The sequence below is a fragment of the Exophiala viscosa genome (genome assembly GCF_022695815.1).
Source record: "Exophiala viscosa unplaced genomic scaffold EDD37scaffold_11, whole genome shotgun sequence".
NCBI classification, from domain to species: domain Eukaryota; kingdom Fungi; phylum Ascomycota; class Eurotiomycetes; order Chaetothyriales; family Herpotrichiellaceae; genus Exophiala; species Exophiala viscosa.
Genome location: NW_026944363.1, coordinates 189718 through 214478, shown reverse-complemented (window position 1 = coordinate 214478; position 24761 = coordinate 189718). Strand labels below are relative to the sequence as shown.

The following is a 24761-nucleotide window of genomic DNA, read 5'->3' as shown; positions in this document are numbered from 1 at the left end:
ACTTGACTTCGAGCAGTCGACGAGTCTGAAGATGGAAGATGTAGAAGCAGCTGGACTCTGCGATTTCCTGAGGCAAGGCATGATCATGTCGCCGCTTTTACTCGCATCACGTGCTGATATTCCATAATTTGAACCTGACGTCGAACAAAATTCAACCAGGCTGACTACTACTACTAATCATCCCACTTGCCATTCTCCCCAACGAACATTTGTCAGGTTGGGCGAGCACAGATACCTACAACTCATTCAAGTTCGAACGTGTTCGGTCTTGACATCGCCTGTCCGCTCGATTGTGTGCCTCAATTCTGCCCGCCATGCCGCCTCAGATCAAACAAGATCTTAATCGATCTGGCTGGGAAACCACCGATTTCCCTTCCAGCTGCGAGAACTGTTTACCAGACAATCCGTATGTGCAAATGTTGAAAGAAGATTACGGAGCCGAATGCAAGATCTGCACGAGACCATTCACAATCTTCCGCTGGAAAGCAGACCGGACCGCAAGAACGAAGCGAACGAATATTTGCCTGACTTGCGCCCGATTAAAAAATTGTTGCCAATGTTGCATGCTTGATCTTTCCTTCGGTCTGCCCATCACAGTCCGAGATGCGGCACTGAAAATGGTGGCTCCTGGCCCATCGTCCGGCATCAACCGAGAATACTATGCGCAGGAGCATGAAAAAGAACTGGAAGAGGGTCGTGGTGCGGTCGAGGCCTACGAAAAGACAGACGAGAAGGCGAGAGACCTCCTGAGGAGACTTGCCAACAGCGAACCATACTACAAAAAGCAGCGACGGTTGGAAGCAGCAGGAGAGGAATCAGAAAAGCCAGCCGAGCAGAAACAGAGTGGTTATGGACCAGGTCCAGTTCGCACTTCGGACTCAAAGAAAGCTGGAAATGCGCAACGAGGCTCGCGACCAGCTCCTGGCGGTGCTCGAGCAGTCGCAGTCGCAGCACGTCCTCCACAACCCGAAGATTATCTACCTCCAGCCGACCCTAATGTCATGTCACTATTCGTGACCGGCGTCGAGGATGATTTGCCCGAGCATGCCATCCGCACGTTCTTCACTCCTTTTGGCCAGCTCCGTTCGATAGTCTGCTCTCACCGGGCTCATTGTGCGTTCATCAATTATGCCACCAGAGAAGGAGCCGAGGCTGCGGCGGCGCATTGCCAGGGAAAAGCCGTGATCCAGGGTTGCCCGCTGCGGATCAAATGGGGCAAGCCGAAACCACTTGATAACACCGATCGTGACCAAAGACTCGAATGGGCGAGGGAAGGTAGACAGACGGCGGCTGCGGTGAAAGGGCCGCAAGCCGGGCAAAGAGCCATTTCTGGTGGTGAAGGTGTACAAGCTATTGAAGGAGCCACGGAAGAAGAGAGCAATACCTTCACGGTTGCGCCTCCGCCAGGACAGGGAGAGGTCACTTATGCCAGCCTGTCTGGTGACTGATACGGGTCGGTCGTTGCAGATGAAGTCGTACAATTTTGAGCAAGGCGTTCATGGAAGCAGACCGTATGCTGCTGGGGTCAAATGGTTGTTGTGGCCATCACTGGATATCATCGTAGTTTCACAGTCCGAAGAGCTTTGATCTTTGTCGTTTTCCTTTATGAACCTCCCACGACTTTCACTTTTCCTCCTTTGCCGAGTGGGTTTTTGACTGTGTCGTTATCTCCACGCTCAATGTCTTTGTGTAAATTCAGCTCTATCAGATGGTCAGTATGTGTGTCGCAAGCTTAACAGAACTTCATCATACTTATTGTCTCTGAGCCCTCCACCTGCTGTCCTTGCACAAGGTTGTGTCGCAGTATTGAGGCCACGCCTTCAGCATGTTGAATCTGTTTCTGCGCTTCTTCTGATGCTGGCTCAAGTGAACTGAGGCTGTCAAATCCTGTCCGTGCTTGCATCCGTGCCGCGTGTAATAGAGTGTAGTCGCCCTCGAAAGCTATTCGTGTTGCTCGTAGCAGATGTCGGTACGCTGCCTTTGCTGCCATGGTATGGGCTGGGTGGGTTGTTGGAGGTGCGAATCTGGAAGGAAAGAGAGAGGTCAAGTCGTTGATGCCGCGGAGGACACGGAGCGAAACGTAGTAGCTGAGTGAGTTGTCGGAGACGGTATTCTAGAATGCAACAAGAAAGTCCAGGTCGCTGAGGTTAAGGAGCGCACCGCACACAACGAAGGAGCTTGGTAAGTCGTTACTGGTGGGATCACGGAAACGAACGAGAAGGCTTAGGTCGTGGTGGAAAGTAAGATCCCAGCAGTGAGCGACGAGGACCACGTTGTTGTCAGAAGTTGGATCCTGGAATAGAAGGAGGCGATCGAGGTCGTTGTCGGAGGTGGGATGGCAGGAGGGAATGAGCAGGCCTAGGTCGTTATATTCACAGAGGACACCAGGCGCAATGTCAGGATCTTTAAGATTGAGCTCTGGGAGGTAACCCAGCACAATGAGATCTTTCTTGCCAAGGAAAACAGGCTGTGAATGCTCGTGGATTTCACACGACATGTCCTGGGTCGTCGCCGCATCTGACAACGACCTTCTCTTCTTCTTTTTCCAGGAAGGTCAACCGAGCCGCTAAGATGCCTCGCCGCGCTATAGGCGGCAGGCCGCTGATAAGCGACCAGGCTTACGCCGACTATGGTAAGTTAACCGAGCTCCGGAATTTAGCCGTGCTGGTGCATCCAATTCTTTTTTTTGGGATCAAACTGACTTGATTGTGAAGTCCACTCCATCGCCAACGACCCTGCAACTCTAGAAGAGTTGGAAGCAGAGATGACCGCCACTGTTCTTCCCCCTCCGCCTGCGGACTTCAAAGGCGAGAGCGATACAAACCCTGCTTTCCGCCCCCTCGGGTCTCTCTCCTCCTCAATTGAGCGCAAAGTCGAGCCCTACGGTGCTCAGTTCCTCGCCCACGCTCGTCGTAAGCGCCATGGGCGCACTTTCAGCGAGGATGACAGAATACAAGCTGCTTCTCGTGCCAAAAAGGTCGAGGAAGAAGATGACGGCGAGATCAGTGAGCCTGAGGATCCCATGATGCTCGCTCGAGACGCCAAAGATTGGAGAGTATGTCGCTCAATCGTCATCTTCAGCTCACCTACTGATCAAGTCTACAGGGTCAAGATCACTACGCCGTGCTCGGTCTCTCGAAATATCGCTTCAAAGGTGTGCTACTTCGCCTCGGAAACAAATTGACATTCGACTGACAATCACGCGCAGCCACGGACGAGCAGATCAAGAAAGCTCACCGAAAGAAGGTCCTTAAACACCATCCTGACAAGAAAGCCGCTGCAGGCCTTGCGGAGAACGACTCATTCTTTAAATGCATTCAACGAGCAAACGAAATCCTATCTGATCCTGTCAAGCGCCGCCAATTCGACTCCGTGGATGAGGCCGCTGATGTTGAACCACCCAGCAAGAAAGAGACACAGAAGCCCAGTGCTTTCTACAAGAAATGGAACGCAGTCTTCGAGAGTGAAGGCCGCTTCAGCAACAAACAGCCAGTCCCGAAACTAGGAGACGACAACAGCACGAAAGAAGAAGTAGAAGAGTTCTACGATTTCTTTTACAGCTTTGACTCATGGCGTACTTTCGAATATCTGGACGAGGACGTTCCTGACGACAACGAAGGCCGTGATCACAAGAGACACATTTTGAAGAAGAACCAAAATCAACGTAAGAAGCGCAAGTCTGAGGACATCGCACGTCTGCGCCAGTTGGTCGATGACTGCTTGGCTCAAGATCAACGTATCAAGAAATTCCGCGAGCAAGCCAACAAGAACAAGAACAAGAAGAAGTTCGAAAAGGAAGAAGCTGCGAAGCGCGAGGCCGAGGAGAAAGCTCGTGCCAAAGAAGAAGAAGAGCGCAAGAAGAAGGAAGATGAGGAGAAGGCCAAAGTCGAGAAGGAGCAGAACAAGAAGGCCAAAGAAGCGGCAAAGAACGCAGTCAAAAAGAACAAGCGTGTCGTCAAGGGTAGCGTCAAGGACGTCAACTACTTCGCCGAAGGTGAAGCCAGTGCCTCCGATGTCGACAGTGTTCTGGACGATGTCGACAAGATTTTGGGCAGCATCGATCCGGATCAATTGGCTGACTTGGTCTCCAAGTTGAATGTCGCTGGCAAAGATGCTGGCAAGGTCAAGGAAGCGTTCTCCGAGACGACTGGCGGTCTTGTCGGTGCTGGCAAGCTTAAGGAGGGCGATCTCAAGGTGTTGAAATGAGCCATTGACCACAGTCCATGAAAGCAAGCGAATGAACTGTTGTTGGCGAGCTGAGGGACAGGAAGTTTAGGCTGGATACGCGAGACCAAAAGAGAGTTCTGCATACTGCAAACTACGATCAAGCAAGCATGTTCAAGCAGGTAGAGAAGGGCTTATGATGTCGATAGCAGGCAAAACCGCGACAAACTCAAGGACGCACTTGCAGAGCATCAATGCGAATTAGACTACGTTTCTCAAGAAATTGCTCATGGACTTCCATATGAAAATCCATTGCATTCAGATTCAAGGGCATGTCGCCCGACTATGCTATGTTTCGCCAAACACCGAATGCCCATGGCCAATATCCCATGCCATCGCGATGACCCAGAAACTCCTCAATCCCATATAGTAGTGTACACATGATGCTCAAAGCCGAGATCACGCCGGAAACAAGCAAACAGACAAGCAACTGATGCTCGCTCTCGCCAGCGTGAGGACCATCACCGCCACAGCAAGACTTGACGAAGGCCCAAAACTCCACAGACGTTCGCTCGCTTCCCCAATCTCGTACAGAGTTTGGCAGGGAGTTTCCCGGTCCATTCTTCTTCATTGCTTCGTACACAACGCCTGCTCGGAAGTCTGAGAGTCAAAAATCAACACCACCAATCCCGTTTTATCGCTTGTTGAAGAAGCTGCTCGCTGTCGAGCCCAGGCTGTTCATGCCGCTGTTATGGCCGTTCTTGTTCTGTTTGTGGTGTTTCTTGGCGTAGTCTTCGGTCAGGGAGCCCATGATGGCGCCTGAGACGGCACCGAGGAAGCCGTGGTGGACTTTGTGCCCGCCCCAGGCGCCGGCCGCACCACCTGCCATGGCGCCCATTAGGCCACGATCGCCTTCAGGCCCTTGGCCTGGTGTACTAGTGCTTGGGGTTTGACTGTAGTATTGTTTGTTGGTATTGGTATATTGGTCCTGAGAACCGCGGGTGTCGTAGTAATTGGATTGAGATTGGTAGGATTGGGAGAAACCCTCGGCTGGGTAGCCGTTGGTGGCTTGGTTATTGTAGCCGTACCCATTGGCTGGGTACTGGGATTGGTAGTTTTGGGAGTAGGAGTAATTCGAGTCGTAGGGGCCAGACATTGTGGTTGGGGTGATGTGTTGGTTGTGGTAGGGTATGTGGTGAGTGCTAAAAGTTGGAGATGTGATTGTATCATATGCTTGGATGTGTGATGGTGATGATGATGTTTCGATCAAGACAGAGTGAAGGAAATGTTCTTATATACTTACCTTGCCACGAGGATCTGCAGGCACCCGAGATCAAAGGATGCGTGATAACTCGTACTCGGCCGCGTCAACCGAGGCGTCGTTGTAGACCAGCCATTCATGATGTGTCTTCACAGCCTTGCGGAGAAGGCGAGCCAAAGGACATGCAAGCTGAACGAACGTCTAGAAGATTTCGGGGATTCTCTTCGCCGTGGCCAAATCACCAAGTATCTGATCATACAATTGGATGAAATAATGGAGTGAGGATTTTGGCAGACAGCTATCGACGTTGATTGGACGGTGTGGGTGTGGCGTAGCGAGGCGCAGTGCGTAGGCGATGAGCGAGGCTGTGCATACCTGGTAAGTTTATCGACGTCAATCATCCGGTGACCTTTTGACCAAACTACTGCACGACCAGTACCTTCTGGTATTCTCTCTACCTATCTGAGTATCCTCTCTACCTATCTGAGTATCCTCCACGTTGCTGCAAAGCCTCGTCGGCAGAGTCTTGATGCGCGTCATTCGCCCACATTCGGTATCGTGTTCGCGCCATGTCTTGATCCGAAGCCACAGCCGCACGGAATCTCGTGAACAGGAACCATCAGTCTACAGCATTGACTGTCAATGACCTCGGACTGGTCCACCTCAGAAACGGGGGCTCCAAGGTCGTCTTACGCTCCGCGACGCAATCTTCACACTAATATCGCAGACACTCTTCATTCCCTATCGGATACCTCAGCCTTTCCCAACACCTACACATACGTGTTCCCAACACTCAATAAGACCTGGGCAACCCAAGAACCCTCTCACCTATGTAATTGGCAATCATTTCTCGAGAAACGGGGGCAATCCTCGGAATCATAATCTCCCTGAAGTATCTCTCAACGTGATACTCCTTCGCATACCCCATCCCACCATGCGTCATGACCGCACGTTCACAGGCCCGAAAAGCCGCCTCAGCAGCCAAATACTTCGCGGCATTGGCATACTCGCCCGTCTCATATCCAGCATCATACATCCTCGCAGCCTGGTATATCATCAATCGCGCCGCCTCAAGCTGCATCCAACTATCCGCCAAAGGATGCTGGATAGCCTGATTCTTCCCAATCGGCCGTCCAAACACCTTTCGCTCTCCAGCATACAGAGCTGCCCGGCGTAACGCGGCGAATCCAATGCCCAGCGCCTCAGCAGCGATAAGTATCCTCTCAGCATTCATCCCATGCATGATCATTTTGAACCCGTTGTTCTCTTCGCCAATGAGATCTTCCTTGGGTACTTTCCACCCATCGAAGAATAGCGTATTCGAGTCGACCGCTTCTCGTCCCATCTTCGGGATCTCCGTGACTTCAACTTGTTTTCTGTCCAAGTCTGTATAAAACAGACTCAATCCCTGACTAGGCTTGCTGACGTTCTCCAGCGGCGTCGTCCGGACAAGTATTAAAATCTTCTCCGCGACTTGTGCCGTCGAAATCCAGATTTTCTGACCACTCAAGACGTAATGGTCGCCATCCCTGACAGCCCGTGACTGCAATTTCAGCGTGTCGAGACCCGTGTTGGGCTCCGTCACGCCAAAGCATGCGCGCTCTTTGCCCGCAATCAGCGGTACTAGCATTCTTTGCTTCTGCTCCTCACTTCCAAACTTACGCACAGGTTCAAGACCGAAGATATTCATGTGCACGGCTGAGGCACCGGCGTAGGCTGCTCCGCTTTCTGCGATCGTTTGAACCATGACTGCCGCTTCTGCGATTCCCAAATCACTGCCGCCGTAATCGGACGGCATGCATATTCCCAGCCATCCATCTTTGGCGACGGCTTGGTGGAATTCGAGGGGGAAGCGGTGCTTCTTTTCCGCGTTGGACCAGTATGTGTCGTCGAATCGGGAGCAGACTTTGCTGATGGCTTCGCGCACTTCGCGCTGTGAGTCTGTTAGGTCTGGATCATGGAGCTGTAGGTATTCTGTGCCGCGGGCCTGGCGGTACTGGGTGCTCGAGAATGGTATCGAAAATGCTGGTCTGAGTGTAGGTGAACTTGACTGTATCGTAGAAGGTCTCTTGAGATGCCTGTACACGCCTCTGGAAAGTATTTTGGAACTCATATTAGCGGGCAGTGATCTGGTGTTATTAGACGTTGCTGTGCTATGATTTTGCGCGGTCGTGGCTCGCGGCACTTATCCGTCAACTTTGCATTGCTCGGTCTTTAGGACACAAAACGAGGATTGGCTTCGAGGACGCATTGATGAGTAGCATATGGCACAGAGTACCTTGGGTCTCCAACGGGACTGCCAGCGTCCATCGCGAGCAATTACCAAGGTCTGCTTCATGGGTATGATTGCTCCACTGCTTTAGGTAAGTATAGACCGTCAAACATGTCAACCTACTCCGTGCTTCCCCGCGCAGAGCCTTCCTCGTCGGCTTTTTCGGCGTGCGGTTGAATTCCGTCGGCAAGTAGCGTCCGATACATACAGTGGAATCGTACACATAACATAGATCAACTGAGGCGTGTTATAAGGAATAGCTGAAGTAATGTCAATAGAGGTGCGATCGGGAAGTATATCATCCCGAAGCCCATGTTCAGTGCAGTGCAGTGCAGCAAAAGTTCGGTAGAACCGAGTGCCAGATTTGATTCGACGCCCATGACTCTCAAAAAATGACAAAGCCAACCCATTTGACAAGACTAGCCGTCTATACGAGGCCTCGACATGCTCGAACACATACAGCGATTGGCTTTTCACAATTCGGAAGACTGCAGTCAACGACCACGACAGCATCCAGTACCAACGACCTCCCACTAAGTGGTGTCAGAGTACTAGATCTGTCTCGCGTGCTTGCCGGTCCATTCTGCACGCAAATTCTTGCGGACTATGGCGCAGATGTACTAAAGGTCGAACAACCTGGCACGGGAGACGAGACGCGACAATGGCGCGCAGCCGGCGAAGGACAAAAATGGCAACCGGAGCACAAGTTGATGTCATTGTACTTTGCTTCAATAAACCGGAATAAGCGCTCCGTAACTATCAACCTGAAGAGCCCTAAAGGCGTGGAGATTGTGAAGAAGCTTGCCCAGAACAGTGATGTCGTGGTCAACAATTTCGTGCCCGGCAAGATGGAGCAGATGGGCTTGGGGTATGAAGACTTTCGCAAGATCAATCCAGCCATCATCTACGCGAGTTGCAGCGGGTATGGAGCCAGTGGTCCAAGTCGAGACCGGGCTGGGTATGATGCCATCGCTCTTGCTGAAGCCGGCATGTTGCACATTACTGGTGATCCAAAGGGTGGACCAACAAAACCTGGTGTCGCCATGGCGGATCTCTGTACAGGCCTATACATACATGGAGCCATCCTGGCGGCGTTGAACCAGAGAAACAGAACGGGAGTCGGATGCCAGATTGAGGGCAGCTTGTTCGAGAGTGCTCTCAGTCTCTTGATCAATGTCGGATTGGCAGCTTTGAACCTCGATGTGGACAAGGGGCCAGAACAGCGAAGGAGAGGAAAGAGAATGGGTCTGGGGCATCCGAACCTGGTGCCCTACGGGGCATTCAAAACAAAGGATGGCATGATCTTCGTTGCTGCCAATAACAACAGGCAGTGGAAAGGTCTTTGTAAGCGGATGGGCATGGAAGAACTTGGGGAAGACCAGCGATTCAACACAAACGATGGGCGGGTCGAGAACCGGGAAGAGCTCAACAACACCTTGCAGAACAAGTTCCTCGAGAAGACGCAAAATGAATGGCTGGCCGTCTTCAAGGGCAGTGGCTTGCCGTATGGCTCAATCAATGATGTGGTTGATGCACTGGAACATCCGCAAGCTGAAGCAAGAAACATGGTGCTCGAGATTGACGAATTTGAAGCTGCCAAAGATGGAGCTTTGAAATTGATCGGCCCAGCCATGAAATTCTCAGGCGCGAAGATGGGCGTACGGTTAAAACCACCAGTGCTGGGCCAGCATACCGATGAGGTGCTCAAAGAGCTGGGATACGGATCCGCTGACATTTCCGAGCTGAAGAAGTCGGGAATTGTATGATAGATGATCCAGCTATCGCCTCAATGAAAAGCATGTAGAAGGGTAGAAAATAGAGTCGCCGGACACTTGACTGTGCATCCGCAAAAAAACAATCGATGAGAGGTAATGTAGAGTTGTGATCAGAGATCGCGGTAAAGACCTCGGAGATCTAATATTGTTTCCTGGTAGTACAACTGCAATGCATTCCTGGAGACGAGGAAAATGTACAATCCTTGATTTTGTTCCTGGCCACGTCTACACCTTTCGTAAACAACCCCAATCAATGCGCATCTGGTTGATTGCTGATGTAAGTGACGGCTTGGTCAACTGTATTTGTCAGTCAGCTGCTCCTAGTCAACGTAGAATCTGCGTACCGCTGTGGATGGCATCGGCCTCCTTGTCCGGGATCTCAATGCTAAATTCTTCCTCGATTGCCATCACGACCTCAACGGTATCCAGGCTGTCCAAACCAAGGTCGTTTTGAAAGTGTGATGTGCCGCTGATCTATACGTTGTCATTAGAAGGCTTTCGTTGGGTCTTTCTCCAAGCTACCTTTGATGCATCCGTGACCTGCGTGATGTTAGCGATAAACCCGACTAGATCTCTCAGATGCGCACCTTGTCAAAGTTCTTCAATAGATCCATTATCCGTCCCTGCACCTCATCTTTGGAGAGCCCGGCGGGTGCAGAGTAGCATCGTATGCTTGTGATAGCGAAAGAAGGCGCGGTTCGGGATGATTGCAGGAGAGAGGAAGAGATCTGGTTGCGGAAAGCAGGAAGTTGTCGAGGGACCTGAGTCCTGGTGACGGCGTACAGCGCTCTGACGGCACCTGCGCGGATCATCTTGTCGAGATGAGAACAACCGAACAAGTGTACAAGGTAGGGAAAGAGGACGTGGTCGTATGGATGGCAATGGTGGAATTTCTGATGTCAAGCTCGCAGTTTCGGCCAAAATGCCAGACGATGCTCTTTCTCGCCCAAAGCTCGATTCACGTGACCCTTTCTAGTATCCGGTAGGCCAATCAGGGCAGGATTGATTCCATTACATCTAATGCACATACAAGACATCATCAACTTCGTCTTTTCTGCGCGCTCGCCACAAGACATCAAAACCTGTCGCCAAACGACATAGACCATGGCCTCGTCCCTTCGATCAGCATCTCGGCTGGTCGCGAGACCGTTGACGACCTCTGCCCCTCTCCGACAAGTAGAGAGATCACCTTTCCTCCGCGCCACAGCTCAATTCCATACCTCGAGTCCTCGAAATGCTTTACCCTCAGGCCCTCCTCCTCAAGGATACAGATTACCTCGACCGAAAAGATGGGATGAAGGCGAAAATGTTGCGGACAAAGCCAGCAATTATTTCCTGCTCACGGAGATGATGCGCGGCATGTACGTCGTGATGGAACAATTCTTCAGAGCACCGTAGGTCATACACCTTCAATCATCTTAAGATAAACACTGTGAGTATTGATCTGACGCCCAAAAATGCAGTTATACCATCTACTATCCTTTTGAGAAAGGCCCGATCTCACCACGATTCAGAGGCGAACATGCTCTGAGACGGTACCCGTCTGGCGAAGAGAGATGTATCGCCTGCAAGCTTTGCGAAGCTGTCTGCCCGGCACTAGCTATCACAATCGAAGCCGAAGAGCGAGAAGATGGGTCAAGACGAACCACACGTTACGATATCGACATGACAAAGTGCATATACTGTGGAATGTGCCAGGAGAGCTGCCCTGTTGATGCGATTGTTGAGACACCAAATGCCGAATATGCTACGGAGTTCCGAGAAGAGCTTCTGTACAACAAGGAGAAATTACTTGCCAACGGTGACAAGTGGGAGCCCGAGTTGGCAGCTGTGGCAAGAGCAGATGCTCCGTACAGATAAAGAGAAGTCATTGCAAACTTGCTCTATCTCTTGTGTACATACTTTTATGACCGGCAGCGAAAATGCGAGCATTGTGCCTTTTCCAGCGGTTTATTTGCGATCAAAGATTCGTCGCGGTGGTCAATTCGGAAACAGTTCATGCAGAAACACCCTTCGGCCACCCACCAACCCGTTGGCTTGTAACTCCCCAATTCGTTTAAACACATGTTCGATATGGAAGCCGTCCTCAGCTACTAAAAGCCCAATAAAGCCATCCAATGGATCGACCTCTTTTGATCAGCTCAGCTAAGAGCGCGCATGGTCATCTCAACACTATGGTATCCTGTTAGCACTTGCTTTCTCCTCTTCATCAGACGACTTACACTGCAAAGGTGCCCGCACTGACGGGCATCGCTCTAGCCAGTGTTGGCACGATACCTTTCCAGAAGCCTCTCATGCCTTCGACCATCCAGGTCTTTGCAAAACAATCCCGCATGGACTTGTATTTTTGATCGGGCCCAAAGCCATCAGTCTGCATCTTACTCTTGACCACATCAAATGGGTAGCTTGCAATCCACAATGCCTCGCCAGCCAATCCGCCGTAAAATGCGATCTTAGGAGACGAGATTTCAGACCGCTTGACATTGTTGCGTTTCATGTCTTGCGCCATAAGATACTCAAATGTAAGGAACCAGACACCGTAGGCCTGGGCTTCACGCCAGTAAGTCACGGCTTGGCCACGGTAGAGACCACGAAGCACGCCCTCATGAGCGGACAGCTTCTTGATACAGTCCAGGGGTCCACTGTACAGCCGATCAGCCCCGTGAGGTTGAGTCTGGAGTCGAATTCTGACATGCTCTATGGGGCCTGACAGAACCGAGTTGGTAAGACCAGCGAAGGCACCGGAAAGATAGTATTGGCCATAGGATAGGTCGGCAGGTCGGTTGGCTTTCAGATTCCGCTCCTCGAAAGCACGGCGGGCGTAATGAAAGGCGCCGAACTGCACAGAGACACAAGCCCCGATACCAATGAGGGGGGTCAAGGTTCCTTTATAGAACGCTGTAGGTCCTTCATTTCGAAAGATCGAGGTCGCACATGACACAGCGTTGGGATATTTGGATGTCGTTTGGAGCCGTACTTTGATGATATCTGAAGCCGTGAGCTGTTCTGTTGAGTTTCTCGCATATCATTCATGCTTACCAAATGGTTGACCTAGCTCAATGGGTCAGCCTGTGCTTCGATCCTCAACTCACGCGACCTCGAACATGATCCATCATGCAGGCCAGAAACAACGAGAACTCTTCTTTCTGGCGTGCCCCCGATTGACACTTCAGCCCATCATGATTCAACTCACCTAGCAGTACCTGCGCGACACCTCCAGCGGCACCTGAGGATAGATCCTTTGCGGTTCTTGCCCAGCTTCCATTTTGGGCTGCATGAGCCTCGAGCTCCTCCGCGCTGTCGCCCATTTTTGCCAATTCTCCAAACACTTGACCTCAACCTCTGCGATTTAGATGCCCTGCAAGCTTTACCTCCTCATAATGACAGCAGACGGAGTGGACATGTAAAGGCCTACAGCTTTTATTTTTCCCCTGGGCACGCAATTTGTTCCTTTATCGGTGCGGGCAAAAGCGCTCCTCGTTGATTGGTCAGTCAGTCTATTCCACCCCGAACTCCAACTGCCAGAAAAAGTGTAGACACGGGTAGAACATCGCTTTCACTAAACAGTCTCCCCAACGACCACAAGTGCAGGACGCTAGAGACCAGCCCTGGCTCAGTATGCGCAGAGTTGTGACGCGAAGGGTAAATAGTGAAGACATTCTACTCCCAGAAAACTGCTAAGTCTATACAGATACTTCAGCGACAAGACATCTGCCTCTTCTGCGCCTTCAAACATGGCGCCAACCTGCGTCCGTCGAACACCATCAGGCCTCAGCGTCGCCTGTACAGGTCGAGTGCACCCGCACATCGCCCGGCCGGAGCAGCGGCGGCTCGTATAGAGGACGACGATGATGCACCATCTCCTCCTCAGACCCGCGAACTATTGGGCTGGAAATGCCGCTGCAGTCACGTCAATGCGACTCGGCGGTCGGAATGTACAATTTGTACCGCTTCACGTCCACAAAACGCGGAACTTGTCTATAAGGTACAACAGCCTGTCCGAGCAGCCCCTCCTCCACCACCACCGCCCCCACCGCCACCTCCAAGAAGTCCATCATCCTCGGCCAACCCAGCGGCTCTTCCGTTCCGCAAGCCACAGTCTTTCGACACCCCAGATCGGTCAGACCTGCCATCTGCCTTTAGAGGCCGGATCCCGCAGAACAGTCGTGGCAATGTACTTGACCAGGCTGATACCAACTTCAATCAGCCGCGGTCTCGAGCACAGTACGGGCAAAGAGATGAGATACGAACAAGTAATCGAACTGCCTACAACCCTGGTCAACGGGACCGACGAGAAGCGCCGAACGATGGGCCAAAAATACGTTTCCATGGGATGAACCAGCGTTCGTCGGAGCGCAGACCAGACGCAACCACCGCTACGTTTGATCGAGCAGAAACGCCATCAGGAAATGAGACCCAGACTTGGCAGCCGTTTAGGAAGTCAGAGGCCAGTGTTGAACCGAGGCAACGCTGGAATGAAAGGACTACAATAAGAACGTGGAGGCCTTCCGACAGTATCGTCGATCCCGAACCGCCTGCAGACAAACTGGATCGTGGTTCCTCGACAGGTTTGCGGATTGGTGCTACTATAAGTCCGACGGGCCGCGACAGGCCTTCTCGTACCGAATTTCCGCGTCGGGATGGCTTTGACGCAAGCAGGTCCCGCGGAAACGATCAACAACAAAATGCCCTGCCGCGAGAGAGGAGGCCACCTCCACAACAGTTCGCATCTCCAAGCACTCGAAAAATTGAACTAGACAATGCGTCGGGTGATGCTGAACCGCCAATTGCCTCCACAGAAGATCTTGTCGATGGTTCTGAGGTTGAGCCTTTGACTCAAGAGGAGGAAGAGCGACTTGCGCGAAAACAACGGCTCGAGAAGGATCGTGATCGAAGAAGCAGACTTTACGACGTTGAAGGTGAGGAATCGGAATCTGTCACACAACGTCCAAAGTTTTCAACGGGGAAGAGCCGAAGCGTGTCAAATAGGACGAGTAGTTTCGATCCGGACGAGCTTGATGAGCTCCTTGATGGAGGCGGACGACGAAAGAAGAAGTCCAAACAGGCCAAAAAGGAGGTTTCGAAAGCACAGCGCCCAGAAATCCAGTTACCAGAGTTTATTAGTGTTGAGAAATTGGCCCAAGGACTCAAAGTCAGACTGCCCGATTTCATAACCAAGCTAGAAGAGGAAGGGTTTGAGGGAGCACGCTACGATCACATTCTGGATTCAGGCACTTCTGCCATGTTTGCAGAAATCTACGGGTTCGAACCTGTCATCAACACCATTGATGCCACGGGTGATTTGGTGGCACGACCACCACCAGAAGATCCTTCGGTACTACCCCGTCGGCCGCCGATGGTCACTATCATGGGGCACGTCGACCATGGCAAGACTACGATTCTCGACCACTTCAGAAAATCAAGTGTGGTTGCATCCGAACATGGCGGTATAACACAGCATATCGGAGCCTTTTCGGTCGTCATGCCTGGTTCGGAGCGCAACATTACTTTTCTTGATACTCCCGGTCACGCGGCGTTCTTGGATATGCGCCGACGAGGAGCGAACGTGACAGATATCGTGGTTTTGGTGGTCGCGGCAGATGACAGTGTCAAGGCTCAAACGAAAGAGGCCATCAAACACGCCCAGGAGGCTGGCGTCCAGATAATTGTGGCAATCAATAAAGTCGACAAGCCAGATGCGGACGTCGAACGAGTCAAGCTAGATCTAATCCAGCATGACATTGTCGTCGAGGATCACGGTGGAGACTATCAAGCTATCCCAGTCAGCGGAAAGACCGGCCAGGGTATGGCTGATTTGGAGGAAGCAATCTTGACCTTGGCGGATGTCGCTGACTTCCGTGCCGAGGCTGATGGTCCAGCAGAAGGTTGGATCATTGAAAGCAAGGTCGGTGTAGCTGGTCGAGTCGCGACCGTCCTGATTCGTCGTGGCACTCTAAGGCCGGGCGACTTCATCGTTGCCGGCACCACTTGGGCTCGAGTCCGAACTCTAAGAAATGATTCTGGTCAATTGATTGAGGAAGCGCCCCCCGGTACGCCTGTTCAGATCGACGGATGGCGCGGAGAAGATCCCATGGCTGGCTCTGAGGTGCTGCAAGCTGAGACTGAACAGCAGGCCAAAGATGCTATTGCAGTGCGCCAAGAAAGAGAGGAAGCAGCTCGGGCCATGGGTGACATGGAGGCCATCAATGTTGCTCGCGCTGAAGAAGCTGACGCTCGCCAAAAGGTGCTTGAATGGGAGAAAGAGCAGGGATACATGGCTATGAAGGCGTATCGACGACCTAAAGACAACGAAGGCTGGATTGAGAAGGAGTCCGCTGGACCAAAACAGGTTCATTTTGTCATCAAAGCCGACGTTGCTGGCAGTACCGAAGCACTTGTTGCAGCGGTCAGCGCAATTGGTAACAAGGAGGTTGTTGCAGATGTCATTCACAGCGGTACCGGTGAGCTTACTGAGTCGGACGTCAAGCTGCTCGCTTCTACGGGAGAGGTTGGGTATGCTATCTCTTTCAACCAGCCGATCGATGGTTCCATTCGGCGTCTTGCAGAAGCCGCGAAACTGCAGATTCTCGACCATAATATTATTTACAAAGTCACGGATGTGGTGACAGAAAAGCTATCCGACGAGCTTCCCTCGATCATCACCCAAAGAGTATTGGGCGAGGCCGAAGTCGGCGAGATCTTCGAGATAACCGTCAAGAAGCAAAAGATCAAGATCGCAGGTTGTCGCATTTCCAATGGAACCGTTCGCCGCTCGGAGAAGATTCGAGTATCCCGAAACGGCGAAGTGGTTTATACTGGTGAGTCGCTATCCAAGGAGCATGAATTTAGTGGGTTGTCTGATTACTGACATTGATGTAGGTATGCTCAACTCGTTCAAGAACATCAAGAAAGACGTGACCGAAATGCGCAAGGGCTCTGAATGCGGCATGGGTTTCGAGAACTGGGATGAATTCCAAGTCGGCGACCAGATTCAGTCGTTTGAAGAAAATCATGAGAGGCGGAACCTGTACTAGACGGCCTTGGACAGCCTTGTCGGATCCAGAAACCAGAAGTATCATGTGTGCGAAACATGAAACAGGCCCGAAAAAGATGAGGCGGCTGTGCAAGCAAGACACAAGGCTGACCCCTTATTCCGGTTTGGACGCTTCTCAGCCAATCAGTCGGTATAGAACATCCGGTCTTGGCGACAGACCTCACCCGCCCGACCGTTCTACTACAATGTCTCTCACCTCGTTGCCAACCATTGTTCTCTTGCATTTCCGTCTCCGACGACTGCAAGATATCTTCGAGAGAATACATGGTTTTGTTTCACAAAGTGAAGAGGACATGTTTTATACATCTATGATTCTAAAACCGAGAACAATATGCAGGCGCCAGTAGAGAACAATCAATCTCCCTCCGTCTGGCGAGCCATTCTTGAAGATATGGCCGAGAGCATATAGATAAGGTAGAGATGTACAATATCACACGCACACATCCTCCCATTCATTCCATCATCCATCCAAAATATCCTCGCATTCGCCGGAGTTCAGACGGTCTTTTCCTAAGTGTTTTTCATACATTATTCCCTTGGTCTTGTACATTGCATACGGCAATTGCTCAATACACCAAAAATTCTCAGTCACTCTCTCAACAATCTTACTCGTGTGGCCAACAAAATGCAAGTTCTCTCCTCAGCAATGGTATTCCTAATTCTCTCGACATCAGCATCGGCTGGTCCGATTCATGCGTTTGTCTCCTCCAAAGCCTCAGCTTTCCATTCCATGCTGACTGACAGTACCAGATACAACGATGTAGTCCGGCGAGCAAACCACCCTGACAAGCGCTATGTCGTGCCATCGAACTCGTTTGATCGACGGCAAGCTCCAGCCGCCACAGACCCGGCGCTACAAGCAGCGGCTTCGTCTTCGACTGCATCGTCGCAAACAAGTACGACTGCTGGACCAACGGGATCAGGCACAGAAAATGGCAAAGTGCCTGCGGTGGGCATTGGAGGTGGAGATACAAGTCTGTTGAGCTTGTTGAGTCAGACCGTCGTTCCGAGCTCCGAGGTGGCCGCGGCGACGACGAGTGCAGTGGTGTCATCGACAGTGACAAGTACTGCTCTAAGCTCAGATGCGAACACTGGAAGTTCCAATGGCACAACTGTGGCTGTCATTCCGACAACGACGGCGAGTACAGGTGGTACAGACCGCGAAACGACATCAGCAGCAGCAGTGGCCACCACCACCACCACGAGTACCAGCACGACTGAGACGACCAGTGCCACCGCAACCAGTGACCAGGACAATGCAAGCCAATCATCGCCCCTAGAATCCGGAACGGCTATTGAGTCTGTGTCCGCACCTGTGACGGACGCTGCATCGCAGGCGCAGTCCCAGGCCGAACCAACCTCGACAACAACAATACAAGTCCAGACAACGATCCTGGCGACGGTTCAGGTGACGGCTGAAGTCACCACTGCATCGCCCACACCAACACCAACATCAACTGAATCAGCCAACGCTCAAGAAGTCACAGTCATTTTCGTGACAATGCAACCGACCTTCTCCGGCGCGATCGGAGGTTATACGACCATCACGCCTGGACTAGGCACGATTAGTGGCTCCGGAGCATCTGTGGATACTTTCACCACTTCAAGCAGTGTATCTGAGCAACCTCGTCCAGTGACACTAACCACCGGATCGCCTTTACCCGACGATGAACCGACAACGACAGCGACGACGAGTCTGGTAGGAGTGTCTGTTGTCCCTGTCACGTTGACGAGCGCTGTGCAAGTTGCTGGACAAACACAATCTGTGACTGTGACGCTGATAGAGACAGTGACGGTGACGGATAGTCAAACGGAGACCGAGACTCAGACCGTGACGACGACAGTGACTGCGCGGTAGAAGGGCCTTGTTGTTGGGTGGTTGCGTACGCAGCGAAAAGTTGTACATAGACTGACGCATTGGTGGGTAGTAAAAGTATCGTAGTAATGTTTGATCAACTTCAAAAGACAGTCGCCGGTACTGCCATGACAATCCATAAAGTTGCATGAGTCGTTGTTAAGTTGTGCAACGGGGGCTAGTCATCGCCCAGATCGTTCTTGAACTTCAGGGCATCGCTGCTTTCCGTTGTCCTTTTTTCCCAAGAACGACTTTCCATACTCGCTGTCCTACCAGTGGTGGGCGAATGAGGGTCGATGTGCGAAGGGATTGCCGTGATCGATGTTGGGGACGAAGACGACATCGGTAGCCACCAGCGCGCAGAAGATGTTGACACTGAGCGAGGCGTTTCGTTGAATGTCGAGGTGTGCGAGGGCGTCGTGGAAGTTAGTCTGGTTAGGCCTGGTCGAACTTTTCGCCCGGGTACCTCTTGTACACCAGTATCGGCCACAGGGCCAGAAAGCATGTCCGTGGGCGTGGTCGGCTGATTGCTGAACGTGAATATCGACGATGGCGAGAACGAGGTTAATGAGGCTGTGCGTGGCGTGCTGGGTGACAATGGTGTGAGAAATGGGTGCTGCGAAGACGGTGAGAATACCGAAGACGTGTTTTGGAAACTTTTCGGGCTTGTGTGGATGTGTGTGCCATCTCTGGACGGAGGTGGTGGTAATCCTCGGGGTCGCAGCCATCTTCGAAACTCTTCCCACCGGGTAGAATGATGGGCAGGCGCTTGCAGGTCGGAATGAGTGCCTCTCTGTGGTCCGTCGGTCGGTACTGACACTGGCTGGCCTGCGCCTACGCCTCCGACACCGTTCGCTCGTCCACGTCGACCTCGGACCAAATTTCGGACCTCTTGCTCAGTCATTCCGGACGTGACAGCCTCAGTGCCAAGGTCTCTCTTTATTGCCTCAACAAGGGCCCAGCTTGAGCGGTAGATTCCAGAGCTGTGGGTACAGCCGGACCGAGATTCTTCATTGCGAGGGCCGTGAAGATAGACATACATCCATAAGATGTACGTGCCTATAGCCCAAATAGCCAACAGTAACGTTGTGGCAAATAGTAACAAGAACGAAAAGCCCCAGTTGTGGAAGCCTGTGTAGCGACAGGTGGCGTGGTCTATGACATACTCGTAAGAATAAGTCTGGTTGTCGTAGATCCAGAAAGTTGATGGAGTGACCTTGTCTACGGAATTTAGAACGTGTGCTGATTCGGTAGAGAAGTTGTCCAGATATGATGATAACAGTGATATAGATGCCGGAGTGTATGAGGTGGTGATATCCAGACTTGGTGATGTCAAGTTATGTGTCACGCCAGCAACGGTGAATGTGCTGGGTTCTTTGCTGGCGGCTTGGAGGCCGTAGGCACCGACATCTAGATCCATGTTAGCTTCATATGACTACGTCGAGGCCTGCAGAATACTGACATTGAACCGTGCGCCAAAACAGGGTACAGTTGAAGGGGACATATTCCCAAGGATCGTCCTCGTCATCATCGTCACTTCCATCTCGACGATTGTACGTACTCCTGGAGTAACCACTATCATCGTCGTCATTGTTATCGGAACTCAAGCCTTGCTGGACACAGCTAGTAGTCCCGGTAATAGTCACTGGTGCAGGCTCGCCAATGCGCCATGCATCGTTGATGGCAAACTGGACAACCTCATAGTCCTCCCATCCTGTGTCGATGCCATCGTAGTTGGGCATGACGGCGGTTGTATCGCTGCTATACCCAGACATGGCCGTGGCAAACGAAGAGAAGCTGATGACAAACAATGAGCTAAACAGGATCCAGAGCATGATTAACCTGGCTCGCCAGCCTCGGTTTGTCAATAGATCCCTGGCTAGTCTGCCTGTTCGTATTAACGTTGGTGGAACAAACGCCAACGATTCGAATGTCGTGTAGGGTATTGGTCCTTCTTGCATGGCCACATCCAGATACTGCGAAGTGACCTTGTAAGTGACGCAGGCGATAAGAGCCTGTCCCGTTCTTCCCACTGCATTATCCCAGAAAATATCGATAAACTTTGCTGTTGAAAACCCCATCTCGCCCCAAGCGACGTTGATGTCGAAGAAGCCTGCCTTGTCCCAGAGACTCTTGGATGGGGTGTCATAAGGTGTGAAGGTGCCATCGTAGTTGCAATGAGTAAAGCTGTTGCTCCAGTAATCTGCACGAAATCTGTACAGGTCGGGTACGTTCAACGTGAGGGCAAATATGACGACCGGTAACAGGAAGGCAAGGAGGACGAGTGCGTGTCTCAGCATGAGCCATATACTCAGGCTCCTTTGTATGGAGTGACGAGCGTGCCCATCGTCTGGATGTGTGTGGACCGTTGTTCTGACATGTTTCTCTGTCAAGTTGTCTGTGGCGGCCTGAGTTTTCCTGAACATCCACCTACTATCACTCCAGAATCCCTGGCTATGGTGAATTGGACCATCTAAGGCGCCTCCTACGCCGATTGAATGTGACTCTGACGTTCTGAACATCCTGAGTCGCAAACAGTGACCGCATTGCCGACCTCGGTAGCAGTAGAGGGATTCCTTTACTTGCAGCGAGATATCAGGCTGGAGAAGTAACGGCACATGAGTCTCAAGTTATCAGGGCTCGAATGTCGCTGAGACAGCAAGGGACACGCCCGCCAACTGAGGTCAGCTTGCCCGACAGGGCTGACATGCATGAAAGAGCGGACAAACTCGCAAGTCACTCGAAGACCCTGAAGCCTTAGCTGCGTTTGAGCATGCACATAGTCTGACGGTGAAGGGCTAGACTGCTCGACAGCGGATCAGGACTGTGAGAGCCTGGGGAAAGACCGATCGAGTGGGCATGCTGGAGGAGGAGGTGAGAAGAAGTGCCAGAAGTGCAATATGTAAAGGGATCGTGAAAAACAAGCAAATACGGTTAGAGCTCTCTAGAGATACGACCTTCCATTCGTGCATCATGACCGTCGGTGGAATCCCCCGGGAATTGGCCGGTGAGATGGACAAAGTATGCCTCATCAGTGGTGTGGGCTGCTCTTTCACCCCCCTCGGACCGTCGTGCGTTGTTCTGATCGATGGTAGATGCATCACGGTGTTGGCTTTGGCAATGAACCCTGTCGTTATTTTGGAAGTCTCGTGGAAGTCAATGTTAATTGACCGCTTGATTTATCACCTGGCATAGAAGGTCGATACATGTCAGGCTGGTGAGATGACAACTATGTACCTTACGTAAGCTGGCAGAAATTATCCCCCCTACCGGGATGATATCGTTGTCGTACTCCTAACAGTGACCTGCATTGTTTAGAACCCTGATACCAGCTTGATTCACGACTCATGTTCCAACACTCGACGGCCTGCCAGTGTTTTTCAACACATCGAACTCATACCATCAGGCTGCAGGTACTGGTTTCAAATCTCCCGACCTGAGCGTGCTCAATGGGGGAGTGCCTTTTGTTCGTGGTGGGGAGAACCTTGTCTGCACATAGGTCTTCAGTATTCCATGCTTCTTCTCATCAAAAGCCTTGTACAGGTCGCTGAATTCCTCAATTGAGAACCTGTGGGTCAAGACAATGGTGGGATCGAACTCGCCACGCTCGATCTTCTCCAGCAGCTGGTGCCAATACTTCTGCACAGGAGCTTGGCCGCAGCCACGGTACGTGATACCCTTTTCCATCAAAGCTCCGATGAGGAACTGGTTCGTCATTGCGGCGTAGTCTGCCACAACTGCGACCGTTCCGAATTTGCGCACTGCGCGTAAGGTCTCATTGGGGATCTCGCTGCTGTCTGTCTCCAGGCCCACAAGGCGCTCAGCACTGTGCAGCAGTGTCTTCGTGTACCTGAAAGCAGCTGCATCAATGCAGCAGTCCACGCCCTGCGCCTCAAGCTCATAGATCGCACTGACGACGTCCTTTTGCTTCGAGAAGTCGATGGTATCGCAGCCCATGTCCCGGGCGCGTGCGAGACGTTCTGGCACCTGGTCGATGGCGATCACGCGTCTCGCTCCCGCGAGCTTGCTCCATTGGCACGCTAGCATGCCGACAGGACCAAGACCCCAGACGGCGACGCTCTTGCCTTTCTCTACGTCGGCGCAGACGGTCGCGTGGTAGGAGGTTGGAACGATGTCGCTAAGATACAATGCTTTTTCGTTGGGAACATGGTCGGGGATCTTGAGAAGATTGTAGCTGGCGAATGGTACCCGAACATACTCGGCTTGACCGCCGGCGAAGCCTCCTGCAAAATGGGAGTAGCCGAACAAGCCCGCAAAGGGTTTACCATAGAGCTTTTCCTGCAAAGCAGACGAGTTTGTGCGGTCGCACATACTGGTGAGGCCTTCTTTGCAAAATTGACATTTGCCACAACTGGGTTGTTTGGGTTAGCCTCAGAATGACCTTTACGTGCGTCTTTGATCCCCAGACAGAATAGACATACGCAATTTGAAAACTGGCCACGACTCGGTCGCCTTTCTTGATCGATGTGACTTCAGACCCGACCTCATCGGCTATGCCCATGAATTCATGTCCCAAGATCTCGCCTTCCTGTAATTGCATGATCTCCTTGTGGTACAGATGCAGATCACTACCGCAGACTGTCGTGCCGGTAACTCTCACGATGACATCGGTAGGCTCGGTTATGGTAGGTGCAGGGACTTCTTCAATGCGGACATCCTTGTCACCGTGCCAGCGAAGCGCAAGCATGGTCTCATCGGCACGAGAATTATACTCATTAGTGGTAGTGGTAGGTCGGTCACCAAGCTTTTCCTCCGCCTTGTTAGCAACGATAGTATTCATGTTGAATTGAGGTAAGGAATTTTGTGTCTTTCAAAAGAAGTAAACTTGGACGTATAGGTCAACGACGGGACAATAGCAAGGGGGCCGAAAAAGGATCTGGACATTTTGTACAACGAGCAACGAGGAAGCATCACCAATGCCGTCTCAAATAGCGCCGGGCAGCATAACCGGCAATGACGTGTTTCGGTTTTCTGCGGAATCATATATGTCAGGTTTCTTACCAGCTGGAATGGACTTTCATTTGGTATTGGAGTGGAGGTCAACATCTCGGAGTGTCGCAACGATAGAAGCAGCGATCACGAGAAGGAAATACGATCCCGCTGATTCGTACGTGCGTGGCGGCTAGCCATCAGCTTTTCCTCTGTCGCTGATATTTGCTTCGACTTCGTGTTCCAACCCTTTTCCGGTCCGGCACCTGCGATCAGCCTGTCATCAGTTCATCAAGCCAGGCTGACAGCACCAGCGCCTCGACAATAGATTCCAGCCCTGACGAATGGTAGCGTAGGCTTGCGTAAGCTCCAGCTTGCCAGTTGCATTTCCGAGCCTATGCAATAGCTGAGACCCAGGATCGACCCGGATGGTCAATTTCGACGGACCCTCGGTTGATGCGAGATCGAGATCCTCGCTTCATATAACTTGACTTTCGCATGAGGGCTGAGCGTAGGACGAATAGATACGAAGAAACCTGTTGGGCCAGGTGCTGAACACGGTGTAGTCGTGATAAGCTTTGAGCTAGACCTGGTCAGGCGCACTGCATTGCCTTGAGTACAGGCAGTGATTTAATGATAATTCGAGACCAAGGCACGTTAAACTGGAATGAAGGAAAGCCTTGACCGAGTCGGCTTAGGGCAAAAGGTTTCTGCAGGACGTAGCATGGATGTTGAAGGCGTCCATCAACTCCATCGGGATGCCCCGCACGGATATTGCGACCGAAGAAGTTGAAGTCGGATGATAAAACCGCAAGTCATGGGCTGGACATGATTGGTACTCGAGCACTGGTTGATTAGATGGAGTAACCCATCGTCTGTCCACTGACGTAAACCGGAAGAGGTCAAAATACCGCACAAACGCTTCGTGGCTCCTTTCATCCGAGTAGACCTCCCATGAGCTCCAGGGACGAACGTTGTCTCAAGCAGTTGAAGCAAGCGTGAACACTTCGCTCGAGCGACCGGGATCTCGGCTGGCGAGATATTACAGTGTTTCTGTAACGCGAAATAAGCATCCGGGGTGTTCATCTTCTGTTCAACAAAGATCATCGGCCTTACGACGCCCGATTTTCTCGTTTTCCCCGCTGTTCAATGCTCGCTTGCTCGGTTAGGGCACCTCAATTTGCAACCCTTTTTTTCAGATACGAGCAGTCACTCCAGGGACGGTTTCCGGCGCGAATCGGCGATACACCAAGCAACTCATTCTCCTCAGGTTGTGGAGTTTTTCCCGGTTCGACAAAGGGACGTGGAATGCTCTTCGCAGTACCCCCATGAAAAGCAATTGTACACATGTAGTTTTTGGAGTTGGTCTTGACGAATCTGACGTGTCATTTGACGCCCGGCGCCCTCGGCACCAAGTACCATACGGTGTT

At 51.8% G+C, this 24761-nt stretch overlaps 13 protein-coding genes across 13 annotated transcripts; 6 read left to right on the top strand and 7 right to left on the bottom strand.

Annotated features, from left to right (window-relative positions):
* Positions 1–314: 314 nt before the first annotated feature.
* EDD37DRAFT_568849 (pre-mRNA-splicing factor slt11) lies at positions 315–1448 on the top strand (the record flags this gene model as incomplete). The annotated part of the gene is made up of 1 exon (XM_062814201.1): positions 315–1448. One exon carries the CDS (start codon positions 315–317, stop codon positions 1446–1448), a length of 1134 nt encoding a protein of 377 aa, XP_062666712.1.
* A 155-nt stretch (positions 1449–1603) lies between these two features.
* On the bottom strand, positions 1604–2497 carry EDD37DRAFT_653138 (uncharacterized protein; the record flags this gene model as incomplete). Its single annotated transcript, XM_062818525.1, has 3 exons — positions 1604–1701; positions 1753–2113; positions 2168–2497. The coding sequence occupies 3 exons, from the start codon at positions 2495–2497 to the stop codon at positions 1604–1606; spliced, it is 789 nt and encodes a 262-aa protein (XP_062666711.1).
* Positions 2498–2707: 210 nt separating this feature from the next.
* On the top strand, positions 2708–4433 carry EDD37DRAFT_595042 (DnaJ protein, subfamily C, member 2). Its single transcript, XM_062814567.1, has 3 exons — positions 2708–3055; positions 3106–3154; positions 3209–4433. Exons 1-3 carry the CDS (start codon positions 2765–2767, stop codon positions 4204–4206), a joined length of 1338 nt encoding a protein of 445 aa, XP_062666710.1. The 5' UTR covers positions 2708–2764; the 3' UTR covers positions 4207–4433.
* Positions 4434–5464, bottom strand: EDD37DRAFT_639082 (uncharacterized protein). The gene has a single exon (XM_062817136.1). It carries the CDS (start codon positions 5318–5320, stop codon positions 4859–4861), a length of 462 nt encoding a protein of 153 aa, XP_062666709.1. The 5' UTR covers positions 5321–5464; the 3' UTR covers positions 4434–4858.
* Positions 5465–5852: 388 nt separating this feature from the next.
* Positions 5853–7911, bottom strand: EDD37DRAFT_639080 (isovaleryl-CoA dehydrogenase). The gene is made up of 2 exons (XM_062817135.1): positions 6153–7911; positions 5853–6108 (listed from the first exon to the last, which is right to left on the bottom strand). The coding sequence occupies exon 1, from the start codon at positions 7536–7538 to the stop codon at positions 6219–6221; it is 1320 nt and encodes a 439-aa protein (XP_062666708.1). The 5' UTR covers positions 7539–7911; the 3' UTR covers positions 5853–6108; positions 6153–6218.
* EDD37DRAFT_659386 (CoA-transferase family III domain-containing protein) lies at positions 7809–9463 on the top strand (the record flags this gene model as incomplete). The annotated part of the gene is made up of 2 exons (XM_062819036.1): positions 7809–7864; positions 8185–9463. The coding sequence occupies 2 exons, from the start codon at positions 7809–7811 to the stop codon at positions 9461–9463; spliced, it is 1335 nt and encodes a 444-aa protein (XP_062666707.1).
* Positions 9464–9722: 259 nt separating this feature from the next.
* Positions 9723–10284, bottom strand: EDD37DRAFT_653133 (NADH dehydrogenase 1 alpha/beta subcomplex 1; the record flags this gene model as incomplete). The annotated part of the gene is made up of 4 exons (XM_062818524.1): positions 9723–9769; positions 9817–9946; positions 9995–10012; positions 10060–10284. 4 exons carry the CDS (start codon positions 10282–10284, stop codon positions 9723–9725), a joined length of 420 nt encoding a protein of 139 aa, XP_062666706.1.
* Positions 10285–10466: 182 nt separating this feature from the next.
* On the top strand, positions 10467–11649 carry EDD37DRAFT_133890 (NADH-ubiquinone oxidoreductase 23 kDa subunit, mitochondrial). Its single transcript, XM_062809468.1, has 2 exons — positions 10467–10866; positions 10936–11649. Exons 1-2 carry the CDS (start codon positions 10577–10579, stop codon positions 11330–11332), a joined length of 687 nt encoding a protein of 228 aa, XP_062666705.1. The 5' UTR covers positions 10467–10576; the 3' UTR covers positions 11333–11649.
* Positions 11479–12932, bottom strand: EDD37DRAFT_133767 (MC family mitochondrial carrier protein). Its single transcript, XM_062809466.1, has 4 exons — positions 12666–12932; positions 12512–12523; positions 11695–12460; positions 11479–11644 (listed from the first exon to the last, which is right to left on the bottom strand). Exons 1-4 carry the CDS (start codon positions 12778–12780, stop codon positions 11614–11616), a joined length of 924 nt encoding a protein of 307 aa, XP_062666704.1. The 5' UTR covers positions 12781–12932; the 3' UTR covers positions 11479–11613.
* A 158-nt stretch (positions 12933–13090) lies between these two features.
* On the top strand, positions 13091–16988 carry EDD37DRAFT_673474 (translation initiation factor IF-2; the record flags this gene model as incomplete). Its single annotated transcript, XM_062819480.1, has 3 exons — positions 13091–13114; positions 13164–16290; positions 16352–16988. 3 exons carry the CDS (start codon positions 13091–13093, stop codon positions 16504–16506), a joined length of 3306 nt encoding a protein of 1101 aa, XP_062666703.1. The 3' UTR covers positions 16507–16988.
* Position 16989: 1 nt separating this feature from the next.
* On the top strand, positions 16990–18472 carry EDD37DRAFT_133896 (uncharacterized protein). Its single transcript, XM_062809469.1, has one exon. It carries the CDS (start codon positions 17152–17154, stop codon positions 18382–18384), a length of 1233 nt encoding a protein of 410 aa, XP_062666702.1. The 5' UTR covers positions 16990–17151; the 3' UTR covers positions 18385–18472.
* Positions 18473–18559: 87 nt separating this feature from the next.
* Positions 18560–20681, bottom strand: EDD37DRAFT_653128 (uncharacterized protein; the record flags this gene model as incomplete). Its single annotated transcript, XM_062818523.1, has 2 exons — positions 18560–19791; positions 19844–20681. 2 exons carry the CDS (start codon positions 20679–20681, stop codon positions 18560–18562), a joined length of 2070 nt encoding a protein of 689 aa, XP_062666701.1.
* A 1102-nt stretch (positions 20682–21783) lies between these two features.
* EDD37DRAFT_653127 (putative zinc-type alcohol dehydrogenase-like protein) lies at positions 21784–23182 on the bottom strand (the record flags this gene model as incomplete). Its single annotated transcript, XM_062818522.1, has 2 exons — positions 21784–22753; positions 22824–23182. The coding sequence occupies 2 exons, from the start codon at positions 23180–23182 to the stop codon at positions 21784–21786; spliced, it is 1329 nt and encodes a 442-aa protein (XP_062666700.1).
* Positions 23183–24761: the final 1579 nt, after the last annotated feature.

Coding starts and splice junctions, on each gene's coding strand:
- EDD37DRAFT_595042 (XM_062814567.1), top strand. CDS start 2,765: ATGACCGCCACTGTTCTTCCCCCTCCGCCTGCGGACTTCAAAGGCGAG. Junction 3,056..3,105: donor GAGACGCCAAAGATTGGAGA/GTATGTCGCTCA, acceptor TCAAGTCTACAG/GGTCAAGATCACTACGCCGT. Junction 3,155..3,208: donor CTCGAAATATCGCTTCAAAG/GTGTGCTACTTC, acceptor AATCACGCGCAG/CCACGGACGAGCAGATCAAG.
- EDD37DRAFT_639082 (XM_062817136.1), bottom strand. CDS start 5,320: ATGTCTGGCCCCTACGACTCGAATTACTCCTACTCCCAAAACTACCAA.
- EDD37DRAFT_639080 (XM_062817135.1), bottom strand. CDS start 7,538: ATGAGTTCCAAAATACTTTCCAGAGGCGTGTACAGGCATCTCAAGAGA.
- EDD37DRAFT_133890 (XM_062809468.1), top strand. CDS start 10,577: ATGGCCTCGTCCCTTCGATCAGCATCTCGGCTGGTCGCGAGACCGTTG. Junction 10,867..10,935: donor GAACAATTCTTCAGAGCACC/GTAGGTCATACA, acceptor CCAAAAATGCAG/TTATACCATCTACTATCCTT.
- EDD37DRAFT_133767 (XM_062809466.1), bottom strand. CDS start 12,780: ATGGGCGACAGCGCGGAGGAGCTCGAGGCTCATGCAGCCCAAAATGGA. Junction 11,645..11,694: donor AGTGCGGGCACCTTTGCAGT/GTAAGTCGTCTG, acceptor AGGATACCATAG/TGTTGAGATGACCATGCGCG.
- EDD37DRAFT_133896 (XM_062809469.1), top strand. CDS start 17,152: ATGCAAGTTCTCTCCTCAGCAATGGTATTCCTAATTCTCTCGACATCA.